General features: G+C 33.9%; 1 protein-coding gene across 1 annotated transcript; it reads left to right on the top strand.

Moving 5' to 3' along the window:
- Positions 1–843: 843 nt before the first annotated feature.
- LOC111832117 lies at positions 844–1,836 on the top strand. Its single transcript, XM_023788457.1, has one exon. It carries the CDS (start codon positions 844–846, stop codon positions 1,834–1,836), a length of 993 nt encoding a protein of 330 aa, XP_023644225.1.
- The last annotated feature ends 15,187 nt before the right edge of the window (positions 1,837–17,023 follow it).

The raw sequence follows: 17,023 nt of genomic DNA, 5'->3' as shown, positions 1-17,023 counted from the left end.
CTGTGAATGATAAGCTGGACAGACTCTTAATGAGCCAGCAAAGGAATGTCCATTTCGTCTCTGAAAAAGACCCTTTCCAGATTCTAGATGGGGAGGGAGAACAATTTAAGGAGATAAGCTATGTCCAGAATCAAGGTGGATACAACACATGATACAAATCATATAAGCAGAACCCTAATCTGTCTTATAGGAGCACCAACGTTGCAAATCCACAAGATCAAGTATATCCACCTCCACCACAGCAGCAGGGGCAGAACAAGTCATTTGTGCCTTACAGCCAAGGTTATGTGCCCAAACAACAATTTCAGCAAGGTTACCAAGCTCCAACAGGACCACCACCAGGATTCCAACCTCAACAGGCTCCGCCTCCCAGACACCAGATCATGATATGGAACATGCTGCAGCTGCTATTACAAGGACAGGCAAGTGGATCTAAAGAGTCTGCTAAGAAGTTTGTAGAGATGAATAATAAGATGGACTGCACATACAATGCTCTCAATCTCAAGATTGAAGCTTTAACCTCTAGAATGCTTCACCTGGAAAGCAAGATTGTATCTAGTTCTTTAGGGAAAGCCATCCACAACTCCAAAGAGTTTGCAACAGCCCATGCCATCACCTTAAGAGAGTTACCTATTACAAAAGACTCTGTGGATATCACTGAGGACAATGAGGATCTAGATGGGGAGGATTTTTCTCCAAATGAAGATACCACACAACAAATCAAAATCGATCATGATCCACCAGCCATGGTAAAACATGATATTCCCAGCAGTTTGGAACGACGTTACATTCCTCCACCCTACACCTCCATTACCATTCCCTAAAAGATTCAAGAAGAAAATAATGGACAAGTATAGAGGACTGCTCGACACACTTGAAGGGACTGAACTAACAAAAGCTTTTGTAGATGCTCATGCAAAGATTCCGTCTTACAATAAAATCATGAAAGTGGTCCTCTTGGAGAGGGTTCAAGAGAAGATGGAAATAACTAAAGATGCTCAGGAGAAAGCTGAGGAAGATGAGAGAGCAAGATCACTTAACCATGAGTGTTGTGCCATTATCCATAAAGAGGTTATCCCAAAGAAGCTAGAAGATCCTGGTTCATTTACTTTGCCTTGCATAATAGGTCCACTATCTTTTAGTAGGTCTCTCTGTGACCTAGGAGCGTCAGTTAGTCTCATGCCTCTCTCTGTGGCTAGAAGGTTTGGTTTTACACAATACAAATCGTGTAACCTGTCCCTCATCTTGGCAGACAGAACGATTAGAGTTCCATATGGCTTGTTGGAAGATCTCCCAATAAATATTGGTGAAGTAGAAGTACCAACTGATTTCATTGTTTTGGAGATGGATGATGAGCCTCAAGATCCACTTATCCTAGGAAGACCATTCTTAGCTACAACAGGAGCAATCATTGATGTTGGGAAAGGGATGATTGATCTCAATCCGGGTAAGAACTTCAAGATGAAGTTTGATATCAAGGACGTCTTGAGTACGCCAATAGTTAATGGACACACCTTCTCCACTGAAGATGAGTCAACTAAGCAAATACTCCAGCAAGGTGTCAAAGAATCTATGAATCCCTCATTGGATGGTTGTTTAGAACTTCAAATTATCAATGTTTTGAAAGATTCGTTGACAAGGTTAACAGCTATGGTCAAGGAAATGGGTGGGCAAATCAAGAAACTCAAAAGAAAAATCAATGGTCCCTGTTCTAGGAGACAGAGTGTGAGTGTAAAGATGAGCAAGAGATCTTGTGACATTGACCCAGGAAAAAGAAGAGGAATGAGATCTCTGAGAATAGAGGGTGCTTCAGCACCTCTCTATGAGCCTCCTTAAGCCAAAAAGGCATAAACAGTCAAGGTTAGTGACTATAAACAAGCTCACTTGGGAGGAAGTCTCAAAGGTATCCCTGTAAATACTGCTTAGGATTCCTTATTATTTTGAGTTTTGTTTTTGGTTTTATGTTGGTCAGGACGTCAGACATGTCCAGATATGTTCCTCCACGAGTGATGTACTAGCACACAACATAACTCCTTCTCCATCAAGACATCCCGCTTATGAATTTAGGGCACAATGTTTCTTTCTCTTCTCTGAGAGAGTCTTCCTATGAGCTTAGGGATAACAAGAAGAAATAGAAAAGGAAAAAGAAGAATGCAGCAAAGCAAAAAGCAAAGGCGAGAATCACGTTGAGGATTTGAGTAGGGATCCAGACAAGAATCACATTGAAGACTGGACTGTTGATCCAGGAGCGTATCATTTTGAAGATCTTACTAGGGATCCGGTTGAACATCAGGTTGAGGATCCAGTCGAGCAGTGCGTCGAGCAATCAGCAGAGGCTCCTCCTTCGCAGCCTACACCAAGCGCTTACACAAGCAAGTCCATGACTGCATACGTGGACTGCTATTTTAAGTAAGGTATCACTCCAAACCTTAATCTGTATATACCATTGCATTTTCATAATTTTGTTTGTTTAATTCTCAAACTAGCTGTCAAATTTTTATTACACAAGGGACTGTGTAATTTAAATTTGGGGGAGGGTTTGGGATGACATTTGATGTTGTGTTCTCTTTTTTTATTTCGATTTTTTAGCATATAATCTGCATTCATATATATGCATTGAAAATCCCTAAAAATTTGAAAAATTTGCAGAAAAAAATCTTTAAAAACAGAGTGATCATTGTAGTTTACATTTGCATATTAGGATTGAGTCTAGATTGTTTCATGTAGGACTGTTGCATTAGCATAGGGGGCGATGATGATTTACACCTTGTTAACTTGCTATGATTCACTAGTTGAGATCAATGCCCTGGTTTTTAGCTCTGTGATGCATGATGATTGAACTTGAAGTAAGTCTGAAACAAACTTGGAATTGATGAAGAGCATTCTTGAACTTGGTTGAAACATGTTGTGATATGATCTCATTCCTTACCTTATAAGGACTTAATCTTGACTTGCAAATATCTGGTTGTGTTTTGCTTGCATACTCATGACCACCATATACATATTTGGATCATCTTCCTCCTTTCACCACTCTTGTTGATCCAAGTAGCTAATCTTTCTTTTGATCAGTTTGCCATACCCACAACCTATCCTTTTCTTTCAAGCCAATTGATAATTTTTGAGTGGTAGGTCTTTTACCGGATTATGCTTGGGGAGAACGTGTTAGGTATGAGCCGACAGGATTAAAATCTTGAGTAGCTCTGATTTCTACTTTCAAATCAGATAGGACTAGGATGGGATTCTTACTTGGGTTTGAGATTGGAATGATTGTGGAAAGACAGAAGAGAAACAGAAAATAAAAAGGTTGTGTCCTTAGGAGGAGAATGTTTTTCAAGAAGTTTATACTCTAGTGATTGATTTTTATCGGGATAGCATGTTATGCAGAGAATGGTTCTGGGATGAAAAGGGAGAGAAAAAGTTTTGATGTATTATGTCTTAAGAAGGATACAAAACCATAGTAAGGAAGAAATCCCCTATCCACTAGTATTGATAAGAAACATATCCTGAGGCAAAAAAAAAAATAGGAATGATGTTGAAGGGTAGACATAGGGATCATTCGGGTTTAGATGATTAGGAGTAAGCACTTGGGAACCATTGGGTAGTCAAGGTTTTATTCATGTATGCATTTGTTGGTCCTCACCATTAGTATTCTCCTGAAAGCTCAATTCATTCATTGAGAGATCCTTGTCCTGAAATTGTTTAAACCCTCTCAATTCTCAAAACCTTTTTCTGTCTAGCCAAGTGAGTTTGTTAAGCCTTGCACAACCAGATTCATATTCTTGAGTAATGAATGTTAAAAGGAATGAATGATTTGAATGCATGTGTAGATCAAGGGATAGAATCAGTTTCGGATTTGATGAGTTGTCTAAAGTCTTTAAGTAAAGTTCTCTTAGGTGCATCAAAGACTTAGTAACCAAGACATTGATTTTAACTGCTCTAGCTTGCAAGTTACAGGTTATGAGACCCCATTTTCAAACCTCTCTTCCACTTTGTTTCTTTTTGCTTTCCTTGAGGGCAAGCAAAGACTAAGTTTAGGGCAGTTGATAACTTTGTATTTCATCACTTTTTGAGCGTGTATTCATTATCTTTTCAGCATCATTCACTTGTTGATTCGCATCATATTTTGATAACTTTCTGCATGTTTTGCATACTTAGGTAGGTTTTATGCATAACATGCATGTCTTGCATACATTCTGCATATTTGGAGTGTTTCAGGTACTAAGCAGACATGCAGCGCAAAACAGAGGAACAAGTATCACTCGACAGGCACACGATCGAGTAGGATGATCGAGTAAGCAGCAGATATACATTGCAAATACATCGAAGATCAAGTGAGAAGCAGACATACACGATCGAGTAGCGGATCGAGTGAGCAGAAGGGACGCGAAGCAGAATCACCTGTCACTCGATGCACACACTCGAGTGAAACGATCGAGCAAAGCAAAGGAGTAGTAGATGATTTCAAAGATCACTCGACACGCTCACTCGAGATACATAGTCGAGTATGTAATAATGCAGAGAAGAAATTATGTGTTACTCGACGCACTCACTCGACCAACAGGGTCACTACAACTTTTAAACCGATTTTTACTTTGTCGTTTTATGTTTTAAGTTTTGCCCAAACATTGGTATAATTAGGTCTCTTTTGGCATTGCCCAAGGGATTTAGTTTTTACCCTTAGGTTTTTGTTGTTAGCCACCAAACAATCAAGAGAATTGTAATTCATATTTCTTTTGAGTTATTGAGATTTTGCTCTTAGTTCTTGAATCATTATTGTTTATCTTCTGGGTTTATTATGTTTAGCATGATTTCAACGTCTGAGTAGTGTTAGGATTCTTGAGGATGGGATAGATTAGGTAGAGAATGTTAGTTTGCTAGAGTGTTTAAGTTAGATTCGTTTGTTCCCTTCTGGATTGGTGTATTCATAGCTAATTCTTCTCTGATCAAGTGGAATTAGATCCCAGACATTTCAACACCTACCAAGTGTTTGATGAAATGTATGAACAATTAATACCAGAGATATACTTGCTTAGCCTAAGAGATTAGATGTCTAAGAAGTTTATTGACATTAATGGACTGTTTCTTCATGTCTGTTTACTACATGTTTCATCAAAGAGATTTGAGATTAGGAAGTGTTGTAAACATGATAGTTTCTGCCAAGAGATTGGATTAATTAGTATTTGATGTTCATTGTCTAGGGATTAGTATGTTTGTCGTTTGTTAAACACTCGAAGTAGATTAGGATACTCCACCTACATCAATAACCTCATCCTCAGGATCTTCTATCCGTTTGTGCTTTCTGTTTAATTCTTTTGTTATTTACTTGTTCCGCTACCTATGGTACTGCAATGACATGATAGTACTCTAGGGTAATTGGTAGTAAAATCATAGTATCGGGAACTCGTGGAGAAGCTAGCTCAGTTCGATGGAACATACAATGAGGACTATGACAGAACCGTACGGGGAAACACTGACCAAGAGGACAAGTATAAGAAGGATATGAAGGCACTTAACGAAAAGCTCGATAATTTTTTGATGAACCAGCAGAAGAGTGTTCACTTTGTTCAAGAGGAGGAGACCTTTCAACCTCATGATGGTGATTAGAATACTGAGGAGGTGAGCTATATCCAGAATCAAGGCGGTTACCAAAAGGGTAACAATAACTATAAAGTCAACGCAAATCTGTTTTATAGAAGCACCAACGTTGCAATCCCTCATAATCAAGTCTATCCACCTCAACAACAGCAATTCCAGAACAAGCCATTTGTTGGCTTCAATCAAAAACAAGCTTTTATCCCTCAGCAACAGTCCCAAGGTGCTTATTAACAACCTATGACACATCCTCCAGGGTTCCAACAACATCCTCCTAACGCACCTCCAGAACAGGACGCAAACAATACTTCATCAAATTCTCCAAGGACAAGCCAACAGCAACCTTGATCAAGAAAAAAGTTATATGAGATTCGCAATTATGTCAACACATCTCTAAACGACCTGAACAAGAAGTTCGATGTTTTGAGCAACAAGGTAGCTCACTTGGAAGGCAAGCTAACCTCCACTTCTTCCGGCCAGCTCTCAGGAAAGTCTATCATGAACCCTAACGAGTTTGCTACTGCTAACGCAATTACTTTGGGAAATCCACATCCAACTATCAATGAGGACAGTGAGGTTCAAGAGGGGGAGGTTTCAGTCCAAACTTATGTCTTAAACGGTGAACCCGATCGAGCGTGTAGCAGACACGACCAAGCCAACATCGAACCCGATCGAGTCTACTACAGATCCGATTGAGGGTACCATGGATCCGATCGGGTTCGTTATCGTGTGAGCTGCTTGCCTGACAAGATGTGTGAGTTAAGTTCTGACGAGCCTCTTCGTCCAAACAGAAGCACCAGTTTAAAACCCTCAACCCAAAGACCACTACTTTACCCAGAAGAATCCAAAGCTGAAATCAAACTTATGTCTTAAACTTTGGTCGGGTTTGATTCAAAATTTAACCATTGTAAAACTGGTAGAACTATAAGTAAAACCGGTTGTGTTGTAAAACTAGGTAAAACTAGGTACAACCATTTCTATATAACTGGTAGAATTGTCTGTATAACTGCGTAAAACCGACAGTGTGCTATAACTATGTATAACTGGGTAACTTCTAATGTATAACTGGTAATGTGTAAAACTAGGTACAACTAGGTAGAACTGTGTGTAAAACTGGTAGAACTTGGTAGTACTAAGGACTGTAACAGTGGTAGAACTGACACAATATTACTGTTTTTTGCAGGATTTCGACGACGAAACGACACCAATGCAGCCGTTAAGTATGTACTTCCCTCCGAGTCAGTACAACAAGAACATAAAGCTATCAACAAGGTTTCATATCCATGAAACTTTGAATTTAATATAAGAAGGCTTGGATATTCCTATGACAAAGTCAAAGAGGGATTGGTTTCACGACCATATGCAATTCAAGCACATATTCCACTTGCCAAGGGACCCAAACACGAAGCTTATGGGAATGTGGATGCTCCTTCTTCGTACGGCGTGCAAAGAGAAAAAGAAGGATGTTTGGTTCGTCGTAAACGGTGTCCCAATCTGTTATGGATTGAGAGAGCATTTGTTAAGTGGACTTTCATTTCTGGGTTTGTCATAGTAGTACTAGTAATTCTGAGTATTACTATACTGTGATTACTAGTAATACTAAATATAACTGGACTATGATTTCTGGATTTGTCATAGTAGTACTAGTAATACTGAGTATAACTAGAATGTGATTTCTGGGTAGAGCTTTTTCATAGTATTACTAGTAATACTGAATATAATACTGAGTATAACTAGTCTGGGAAATGTAATAGAGAATTGCAACACACACGACATAGAGTTCACATATAATTAGAACACACACAACATAGACTTAAACAAAAAAACATTAACCAATGAGTCTTAATTCCACAAGAAATAACAAGACACAACAAAGTAATCACTTGAAGCTAATTTCTTCTAAGAGCTCAATTCGACCCACAAGGCTTGACACTACATCCTTGAGGTAGGCAAACTCTTTAGCATTGGCTTCCAGCTGCAACTTCATTTGAGAAATGAGGAAGTTATGGTTTGCCTATTCCCTCAATCTAGTAGTGTGCTCTTCCACGTCCTTCCTCAAGCTTTTGGCGTTTTCCTCAATCGCACCAACCCATTATTTGCACCTGTGGAATCCATTATCCTATAAAGCAACACAACACAAATTATATCAAATTTACCAGTTTTACCAGTTCTACCACTATATCAGTATTACCAGTTTTACCAATTCTACCATGAAATCAATATTACCAGTTCTACCACTATATCAGTATTACCAGTTTTACCAATTCTACCATGAAATCAGTATTACCAATTCTACCATGAAATCAGTATTACCAGTTTTACCAATTCTACCATGAAATCAGTATTACCAATATTACCTTATATTGAACACAAGTAAAGTATCTCTTCTTCTCAATTTTCATTGGAGATGTCTCCTCCACGATATGTTCACCACACGGACATTGACGAGGAATGCCCCAATCACTATTGGCTACGGCCATAAGTTGGTCCATATCTCTCTTTTCCTCTTTCATGTGTCGATAATATGGATCCTCCCCTTAATAGTATCGCTCCGCCATAAGTGAAGAGAGAGATTGAGAAATAGAGATTGAGAAAGATAGATTGAGAAAGAGAGAAGAGAGAACTCAAGAGAAGAAGAAAGAAAGATGAATGAGAGAGAGAGGTTAATGAGAGAGAAGAGGATGGAAAAAAAAATATTTCTTTTTTCAAAAAATTGAAAAATTTGAAATTTCGTTGTGCGGGAATTTCAAAATTTTTGGCAAAATTTTCAAAATGTTTTGGGGAATTTTTGAAAAAGGTTTGAGAAAAAAAAAGTTCGACCAAACACACGTTGCCACGTGTACAACATTTGTGTTCACACTTAATTGTACCCAAGATTGTAGTTGTACCAAGATTGCAAATAGTTGTACTTTGTATGTTTTTTCAGTTTAATTAGTATTACCTTGTCTTAAAACTATATTTAGTAGTTGTACAATTGATTAATGTCAATATACTTAAAATTAAGAGTATTCTATGTATTCATATATTAAAAATATATATTTCTATAACTTCTTCATCTCAATTTCGTGATTATTTACAAAGTTAACTTAAAAGTTAAAGGATACACTAGTTGTACCAGTATGTCAGTTTTACTAGTTGTACCAGTATGTTAGTTTTATCAGTATACTAGTTTTACCAATATACTAGTTTTACCAGTTTTACCAAACATATGCCAGTTATACCTTACATATGAAAGTTATACCAGTTTTACCCTGCTATGACACATCAAGTGAAAGAAAAAGCAAACATACACATTGTCACATAACCAAGAGAGTAGAGGTACAAACTGAAGGTTCCTTCATACATGAATACAAAATAAGTGAAACATGAATCAAACATTACTAGAATCTCCGAATAACAACCATTGCAGTCCTTGTCTCCACCGCCTTTTATTTTGTGTCCTTTTTCTCTTTGGTGGTCGCTTTTCTCCAGTAGACGCAAAACCTTTTAGTTCTCTTCCTTCCACCCTTGGTTTTGCGTTTTGGCGGAATGATTTGAACATTTTTCACGTAATCTGGGACGTTCCACTGAGACTTATCCGGTACTAGAAAAATTGTCTGGTAATACGCCATTGCCCACAACTCCGTCCAATAATACCTAGAACACAACTCATGCATTTGGATATCCCTACTTGGATCTCTAGTCTTTTTGAACTCTTTGAAAGCGGCCAATGCATGTACACAAGGGTACTTTTGAATATAAAAAAACCTGCAACTAGAACTCCTCAAAAACAAATTCACCAAATAAGGCTTCTCCTCGCTGTTAATGACATTGTAGTGAAGCTCAAAAGTGTTTAGCTCAGTCACTTTTTGTTTCTCAGCATCACCCTATAAATCGTGCAAGTAATTCTCCACAAAAGGCACCAACTTATTTGCAACCGGACCAGACACGGCCTCTTTTCGATTTTTATTAAACCATTCAAGAAATTTTCCGATAATCGCATCAAGCATGGGAATGAAGGAATACCTCCTAACATCTTTAAATATGCTGTTCAATGATTCCACACCGTTGCTAGTGTTTAGGCTATACCTTTCTCCTGGAAATACACATCTTGCCCATTTTTCAATCTTCATAGAATCTTCGAGATACTTGGCAGCATAAGGATATCTTATCTTGAAAGAATTGTATCCCACTTCGAACTAAGCCACTGTGTATAACCTGCTTACCTCCATGAATCTCCATGCAACATCATCTCTGTTATAGTTGGAAGCATGACCTTTCACATTTTGGGACAAATGGTATTTATAATACCCATGATGAGCTTGTAGATACACATTAGCTATGGCTTTGATGAGACTTGAATTTATGTCAGTCATAAATACTATTTCAGAGGAGTCCCCAATAACGGTTTTCAACATCTCCAAAAACCAATTCCAACTCGCATCATTCTCACCATCAAGAACACCAAACGCTAAGGGATAATGATAACGATTATGATCTTGAACCGATGCAAAAACAAGAACACCATTATATCCGTTCTTTAGAAATGTTGCATCCATACTTATAACCTTCCTCATGAATTGAAACCCTTCAATGCTAACTCCCAAAGCTATGAACAACTACATGAATTTCTTTTTCTCATCCAAATGCACATATGTTCTCGTACATTGATTAATCGTCTCTAACATATGCAAATAACAAGGGATCATTTTGTAGCTTTCTTCCACGCTACCACGCAAATCACTAACGGCTTTAAGTTTCCCTCTCAATGCCGTCGAATATGATACACTCGCACGTAATTTGGTCTTTACAAGTTCCATGATTATTTTGGGATGTGGAGTTTCCATCTATCCTGGATAATCACCATGTAAAAGGGATGCAACTAATTCCGGAGTGTTGTGCCTCTTACTGTTGCTTGAAATTTGACTGGCCCGAGAGCAACTATACATCTTGTTGTGCCGGCGGTTCAAGAAAAATCTCAGTCTCTGGAACTATTGCAGCTCGTTAACCCCAAGTACATCCTTCTTTAGAACATTTCAACACATAACGCACCTTATCCGACTTCACAATTTTAAAACTAAAACAGTTAGAAAACAAAGCTCTATCCACCACTTCTTGCAATGCCTTCTTGTTTGGGAGTTCATTAAATTTACTCAATGCCAAACAGTTTTCCCATGGCTCTATAAACTGAGAAGGTTTTACACCAGGTGGTTGTTCAACATATTCATCACCTTCTTCACGTCCTAATGTTTCACACCCTTTCCTTTTTCTTTCTCTACGTATAGAACAATGGCGTTAGCCTCATCATCTCTAGTCTGTTGGTTTTGATAATTCATACCAACAGAACTTTGGTCCACTCTAACAGTCTCATCATCTTCATCATCATCTTCAATCACCTGTTTAGATAGCTTTGTGACATCCACAAAAAACATACATCTTTGCTTCTCTTTATCAAAAGACGTTAAATACACATTCACATCCTCATCATCATAAATCATACACTTTTCCGTCTCATTCAATTCTGCCAATAGCGAATAGTAGCTCAACTCCAATTTAACGTGGCTCTTAACATATCCAACCTTCTTGTGTATCCTTCCTTTTAGCATCAACAACGTTATATCACTCGCTTTTTTCTTGAACATAATACTATACAACCGACCTTCACACTTAAAATGTATGCTAATGCTTTCGCTCAGTGTATCCTGCCAAAAAAATATACAAAAAACTAAATCAATATTACCAGTTTTACTAGTTTTACCAGTGCCAGTACTACTGGGTTTTACCAGTTATACGAGTTTTACCACTACTAAGTTTTACCAGTTATACGAGTTTTACCAGTACTACCAGATTTACTAGTTATACTATATTTACCACAGTGTCTAGTTTTACTAGTTATACTCAAAATCGAATCGAAGGTTTCGGGGTATAAAATCTGCAATTCAAGACGAATCAAACTCTAAAATTCATTCTAAACAACTAAATAGCTCAATCAACCAGAACCCATGGTAAGACATCCAATGAGCTAAGGATTTATCTTCTCAACCAAAATCCAATCAAGTTTCAAAAATGTACCTGCATTTTGGATCTTTGTACAACTCAATAGAGATGAAGAAACGATGGGCCTCCGACGGCGCCAGAATCGACAGTTCCGGCAGTAAATTCCGACGACGGCGGGTTGGGGAGGAGGAGGCGTCGGGTTTGAGAGTGAGAGGCGAGAGATCGTTTTTTTTTGTTTTTTTTTGTTTTTAACATTAAACTAAATAAAAGAAAAAGAAAATAGAGAAGAGTAGTTTTTGAATGATACATTTGGTTTAATGAAGGAGGGGTATGAAGAATAAGAAAGGAGATAGTGGATCAAAATTTGGAAAAGGACATAGGAGATGAATGCTCCTTTTTAATAATACCCCATTTATCTATCAATTTTCGAAAATACCCATGTTTAAATATAAAAAATTATAAATTTTTATATTGTTTATAAAGTACTTCTATATAATAACTACTATTGGGAGATTCGATACAAATATTTTAAAATGTTTTCAATAGTTTTAAATTGTTTTTATAAGTTTTATAAGGTTTTTAAAAGGTTTTTATAAGTTATTTTTTATATATTTATGAAAGATATATAAAGTTTTATACACATACAAAGGTAATTTTTGTATTTATTTTATAAGTTTCAACATTCTTAGTGGTTTTTTTGATAAAGTTTGAAAAGGGAGTATTTTTAAAAAGAGGTATATGAAAAGGGGTATTTTTTAAATTCCCCCATAAGTTAGTCAACTATTAGAAAGTCTTTGCATTATCGTGAATATTATGTAATATTTAAATATTTTTATTAAGCAAGGTAATCTAAATAAGTTAGTCAATAATGTGACATGTGTCAATTGTATCAATAAGATATTGACATATGTCAATTTAAGATATATTATAATATTTTAAAGTTAAATTTATAAACCTATTATAAAAAAAATCTACATAAGTAATAGTCTAACCCTGGGCGTTCGGGGACCCGTTCGGGTTTGGGCCGGGCTTTTCGGCGGGTTTGGGCCGGGCTTTTCGGGTTTAGACCTCTAAAGCCCATTCGGGTATATATATATATCTTCGGGCGGGCTCGGGTTTGGTTCGAGCTTTGTCGGGTTTGGATTCGGTTTTGTTTCGGGTTCTTAATAACCGTAGTAACCAATACAATCTTAAACCAGAAATTATAATGTAATCTCACCGAAATCATCATCAAATCAAACAATAACTATCACGACTTCCATTTGGAAAACCATAATTAGCAAAGGTGAACATCCAAACTTTTGTGTACATTATCAAATCCAAATGATTAGCTTTCCATGAAAGAGAACAAAGACTATATATCAAATCCAAATGCAAGAAAGACACTGAATCTTTGGCCTTTTCCTTTGATCATCATAGAGAGTTCGAGAAAATATTTTAGTGATCATTCAACTTGCTTTGACCTGTAGTTTATGAAAATCCAATGGCCTTGCCTTCTCTCTTCGGTTTATTACATTTCCAAGCTCTGTGTAAACATTATCGCCGTGGAGCCCATTCTGTCGTACCCAAACCCACAGGCTTTGAAGAATGGCCTGACAAAGATTTTAGTTTATCAGTAGATACACACATAAGAATTCTGCATTCACCTTTTAGATTTTAGATTGTACTAATACTAATTCAACCCATATTCAAGACATCAGCAAGATAGTATAACGAAATCTGTGGTTAACTTAAAATATATCATTCGATCCTACATCTAGCGTGAAAATATACACAATAAAACTCACAAGTTGCTAAAGATGAATATTAGTTATCTCAGAGGTAAAGCTGGTACCTTTCGTCCTCGAAGCAGAGAGCTGCTATGTCGTAGATGTGAGAAGCCTATTGAAACAATGATGAATGAGGCAATTTGATATACAGAGTGATGATTTTTTTTGGGAATGAAAATATTGAAATCGATTTGAGTATATAGTAATTCTGGGCAATGAAATCGATCAACAAAGGAATGAAATCGGGTTTTCTGGTATGTTCGGGTCTTCTGGTTTACCGGACCCTGAACCCAAACCTGGAATTTTCAAAAACAAAACTTAATTATAATGGATTTAATGCTCATTCAAAAAATTTTATTATGTAAAACTTGATTTTCAGAGTTACTAACTCACATGATACTGTATATGTCAAGTAAAACATTAAATGTCGGAATTGGACAAATCTGATTTTGTAACACAATAGATAAAAATAGAAAAATACAATAAAAAATAAAATGTTCACAAATTATTACTTATAATTAAATGATTAACCTAATTTTGGTTATGTTGGTTTGAGTTTATCAAAGAGATTATGATTTAATATTTACAATTAAACAAGATTATATGTCAATTTTAGCTTATAAGGAAGGATCAAAGTTTAATTTTTACAACTAAACATGTTAAATTTAGATTTAAATGTAATATCTCATAGTGCAATTTCATTGACTAAAAGAAGAGGGGAGAATAAAAATGACCTAAAAAGAGAGATTATTAACTTAAAATAAGGATAAAAAAGTCAATATAATTCGTAGTATAATGATTTCTAATTTTTTTTTTAAATGTAATTTTGTATGCTTTCATATTTTAAAACGTTTTTATGCTTATCTCAACAACATTATAACTCATTTTTTGAATCGATGTTAATTTGTAAGAACTTTACCATCAAATTTTGTAATAATTAATTTAGGAGAATTTTTGAGAAATACCCCTTTTGGTGTACCCCTTTTTAAAAACACCCCCTTTATCTATCCACTTAAAAAAATATCCCTGGTTTAAATATGAAAATTATAAAGTTTTATAAATACTATATGGTACTTCTATATAATAACTAATACTAGGAGATTCAATAAAAATATTTTATAATGTTTTAAAAGGATTTAAATCTTTTTTACAAGTTTTATAAGGTTTTTAAATGGTATTTAAAAGGGTTTGTAAGGTTTATAAAATATTTTTAAAAGGTTTTTCTAAGTTATTTTTACGATATTTATGAAAGATTTATAAAATGTTATACACATAAAAAGGTAATTTGTGTGTATATTTATAAGCTTACACACATATTTGGATAAATTTCAACATTTTTAGTGGTTTTTTGATGATGTTTAAAAAGAGGGTATTTTAAAAAATTGGTATTTGAAAAGGTGTATTTTTAAAATTCCCAATTAATTTAGTTTAAGAAATAAAATAAATTTCAAAGTAAAAAAAATATGGTAAAATAGTTTTTAAAAAAACTGGAAGTTAGGAAATAACATTTTTTAGGGTACTAGTAAAGTTTAGGGTATTATATGTAAATTAAGTTTTTTGAAAAATTTGGTAATAGTATTATTATGAAAATGGTGAATACTTTGGATAGAACATAGCACGTCTATTAGATGGCCTGTAATCTATATTAGAAAATATGATATTTAATTAATATTAATAAATTGTTTTTAGTTAATGTTATTATTTTCCAAATTTTAACACATGCAATATTTTTAATTCATACGTGAAAACCTAAATTTTAACACTCGTTTTTACGCAGGCCCATATCTAGTATAAATATAAGGTTAGGAAAAATTCCCAAAAAATACCCCATCTAATTTTTATTTGGACATTTAATACCTAATATATTTTGGTTAGAAAAATAATACCCAAACTAGAGGATAGCCTGTGCTTCCGCACGGATGATATTTTTTTTTTTTAAAAAAAATGGGTTTGTATTAATATTTGGTATTCAATAGTATAGGATAAACGGAATAGTGTTGTATATTTTAATTTTAATTCTATAGAGTGAAATCGCGTATTGATTTGTATATTTTAATTGTATAAAAAGTAAATAGCGTGTACAGTAGTAATTAGGTGTGATTTCAATATAAGTACGCATATACTGTATTTTCCCTAAAACCATTAAATTTATCGATCACGAACATTACCCCAACAGTGTATACGAAAATGCAATCGTTTAATATAATTTAATGAAATTGTATATTGGTTGAAAGATAACATAAGTGATATATAACAATTTCATAAATTTGGATAATCTATTTATGAATTCCTTGTGAATTGAATTTAATTATTGGCAAAAATATATGATAAAGTAGTCTGCTAAAATGTAAACTTGAAAGCAAAATAAGATAAATATTCTAATTGTAAACAATTTTAATATAAAATGTAGTCTTTAATCTAGTTTAAAATAAGGTAAATTAAATGTTTTAAGTTTAATAATGTAGGAAATATTTAATTTAGGAATATTAATGATAAGGATAATATACTCAGATTTTTCACCTAAAATATTTCCGTAAATGAAAATTATAATAACTATAAAAAAATCTTTTAGATATTCGAAAATAATATTTAATTTCAAGACCCGATTAAAAGACATGTTTTAAGAGATGACCCAAATATCTTTCAAAGTAATGCTATTTAAAAATTTAAAAATTTATTTTCAATTAATTAAATGCTTAACAAAATTAAATTTAATAGCCTTTTTATCTAAAATCCGTTAGTAAAAAAGCTATAAAATATTAGTTGAAATTTGTTTCCTTCCTTTTTCGTTTCTAAAAATGATTTTTTCCTAAAAGTTTTTAAACAAAAAATGTTATCAATCAAGATTATTATTTCATAAGATATATTTTATTTTTATTCATGGTTAAAAAATATATTAGTTACATAAGATCTTTTAACATATCTTGCATATCTTCTATTTAAAAAAATAATATTTATGTATATATTTTTCAAATATATTTTCTCTTTATAATGAAAATAATTTTAAGAGTTAAAAAAACCATTAAAATAATTTTGAATTGATTTTAAAGTTTATTCCTTAAGAGCCTTACACCTTTTGGTTATAAATTTCATATATATTAATTGAAAACTTTACATTATTGAGGAAATAATGAATACTTATATATATATATATATATATATATATATATATATATTATAAAACTTTGTAAAAAAGTAATGCTATCTTTTTAATAATAAGTAGTTAAATGTTTTCAAAATTACATTGGATTAAAACTTTTAATACAAAGTTTGTGAATTAAAAAGATGCACATATATTAATTGAATTTCCTTTTGTTTACGTTTTAAAAAAAAGTTTTAAATATAAATGATTTTAGGTAAATAGTTTAGAAAATATTTAATTCACGTATAGGAATAGTAATGAAAACATAATATATTGAGATTCTTCACATAATACATTTCCTTAAATAAAAATTATAATAACGATGCAATCTTTTAGATATTTGAAATTTTAGATTAACGATCATAAAAACATACCGAAACATACAGTTAATAGTATAGATAATAAATATGCATATATATATATATATTATATATATATTAACCATGTATATATATATATACCATGTAATATAGAGGAAAAACTTTTAAAGGAATATTAACCATTTTATATAAAAATATTTTACATATATGATGATAAGAAGTAG

The sequence above is a fragment of the Capsella rubella genome, unplaced genomic scaffold (genome assembly GCF_000375325.1).
Source record: "Capsella rubella cultivar Monte Gargano unplaced genomic scaffold, Caprub1_0 scaffold_2, whole genome shotgun sequence".
NCBI classification, from domain to species: Eukaryota; Viridiplantae; Streptophyta; class Magnoliopsida; order Brassicales; family Brassicaceae; genus Capsella; species Capsella rubella.
Note: the sequence above shows the minus strand (reverse complement) of the source record. Positions and strands in the feature narration are given on the sequence as shown.

What these genes read in the sequence shown, in the direction of transcription:
- LOC111832117 (XM_023788457.1), top strand. Translation starts at nt 844, where the DNA reads ATGGACAAGTATAGAGGACTGCTCGACACACTTGAAGGGACTGAACTA.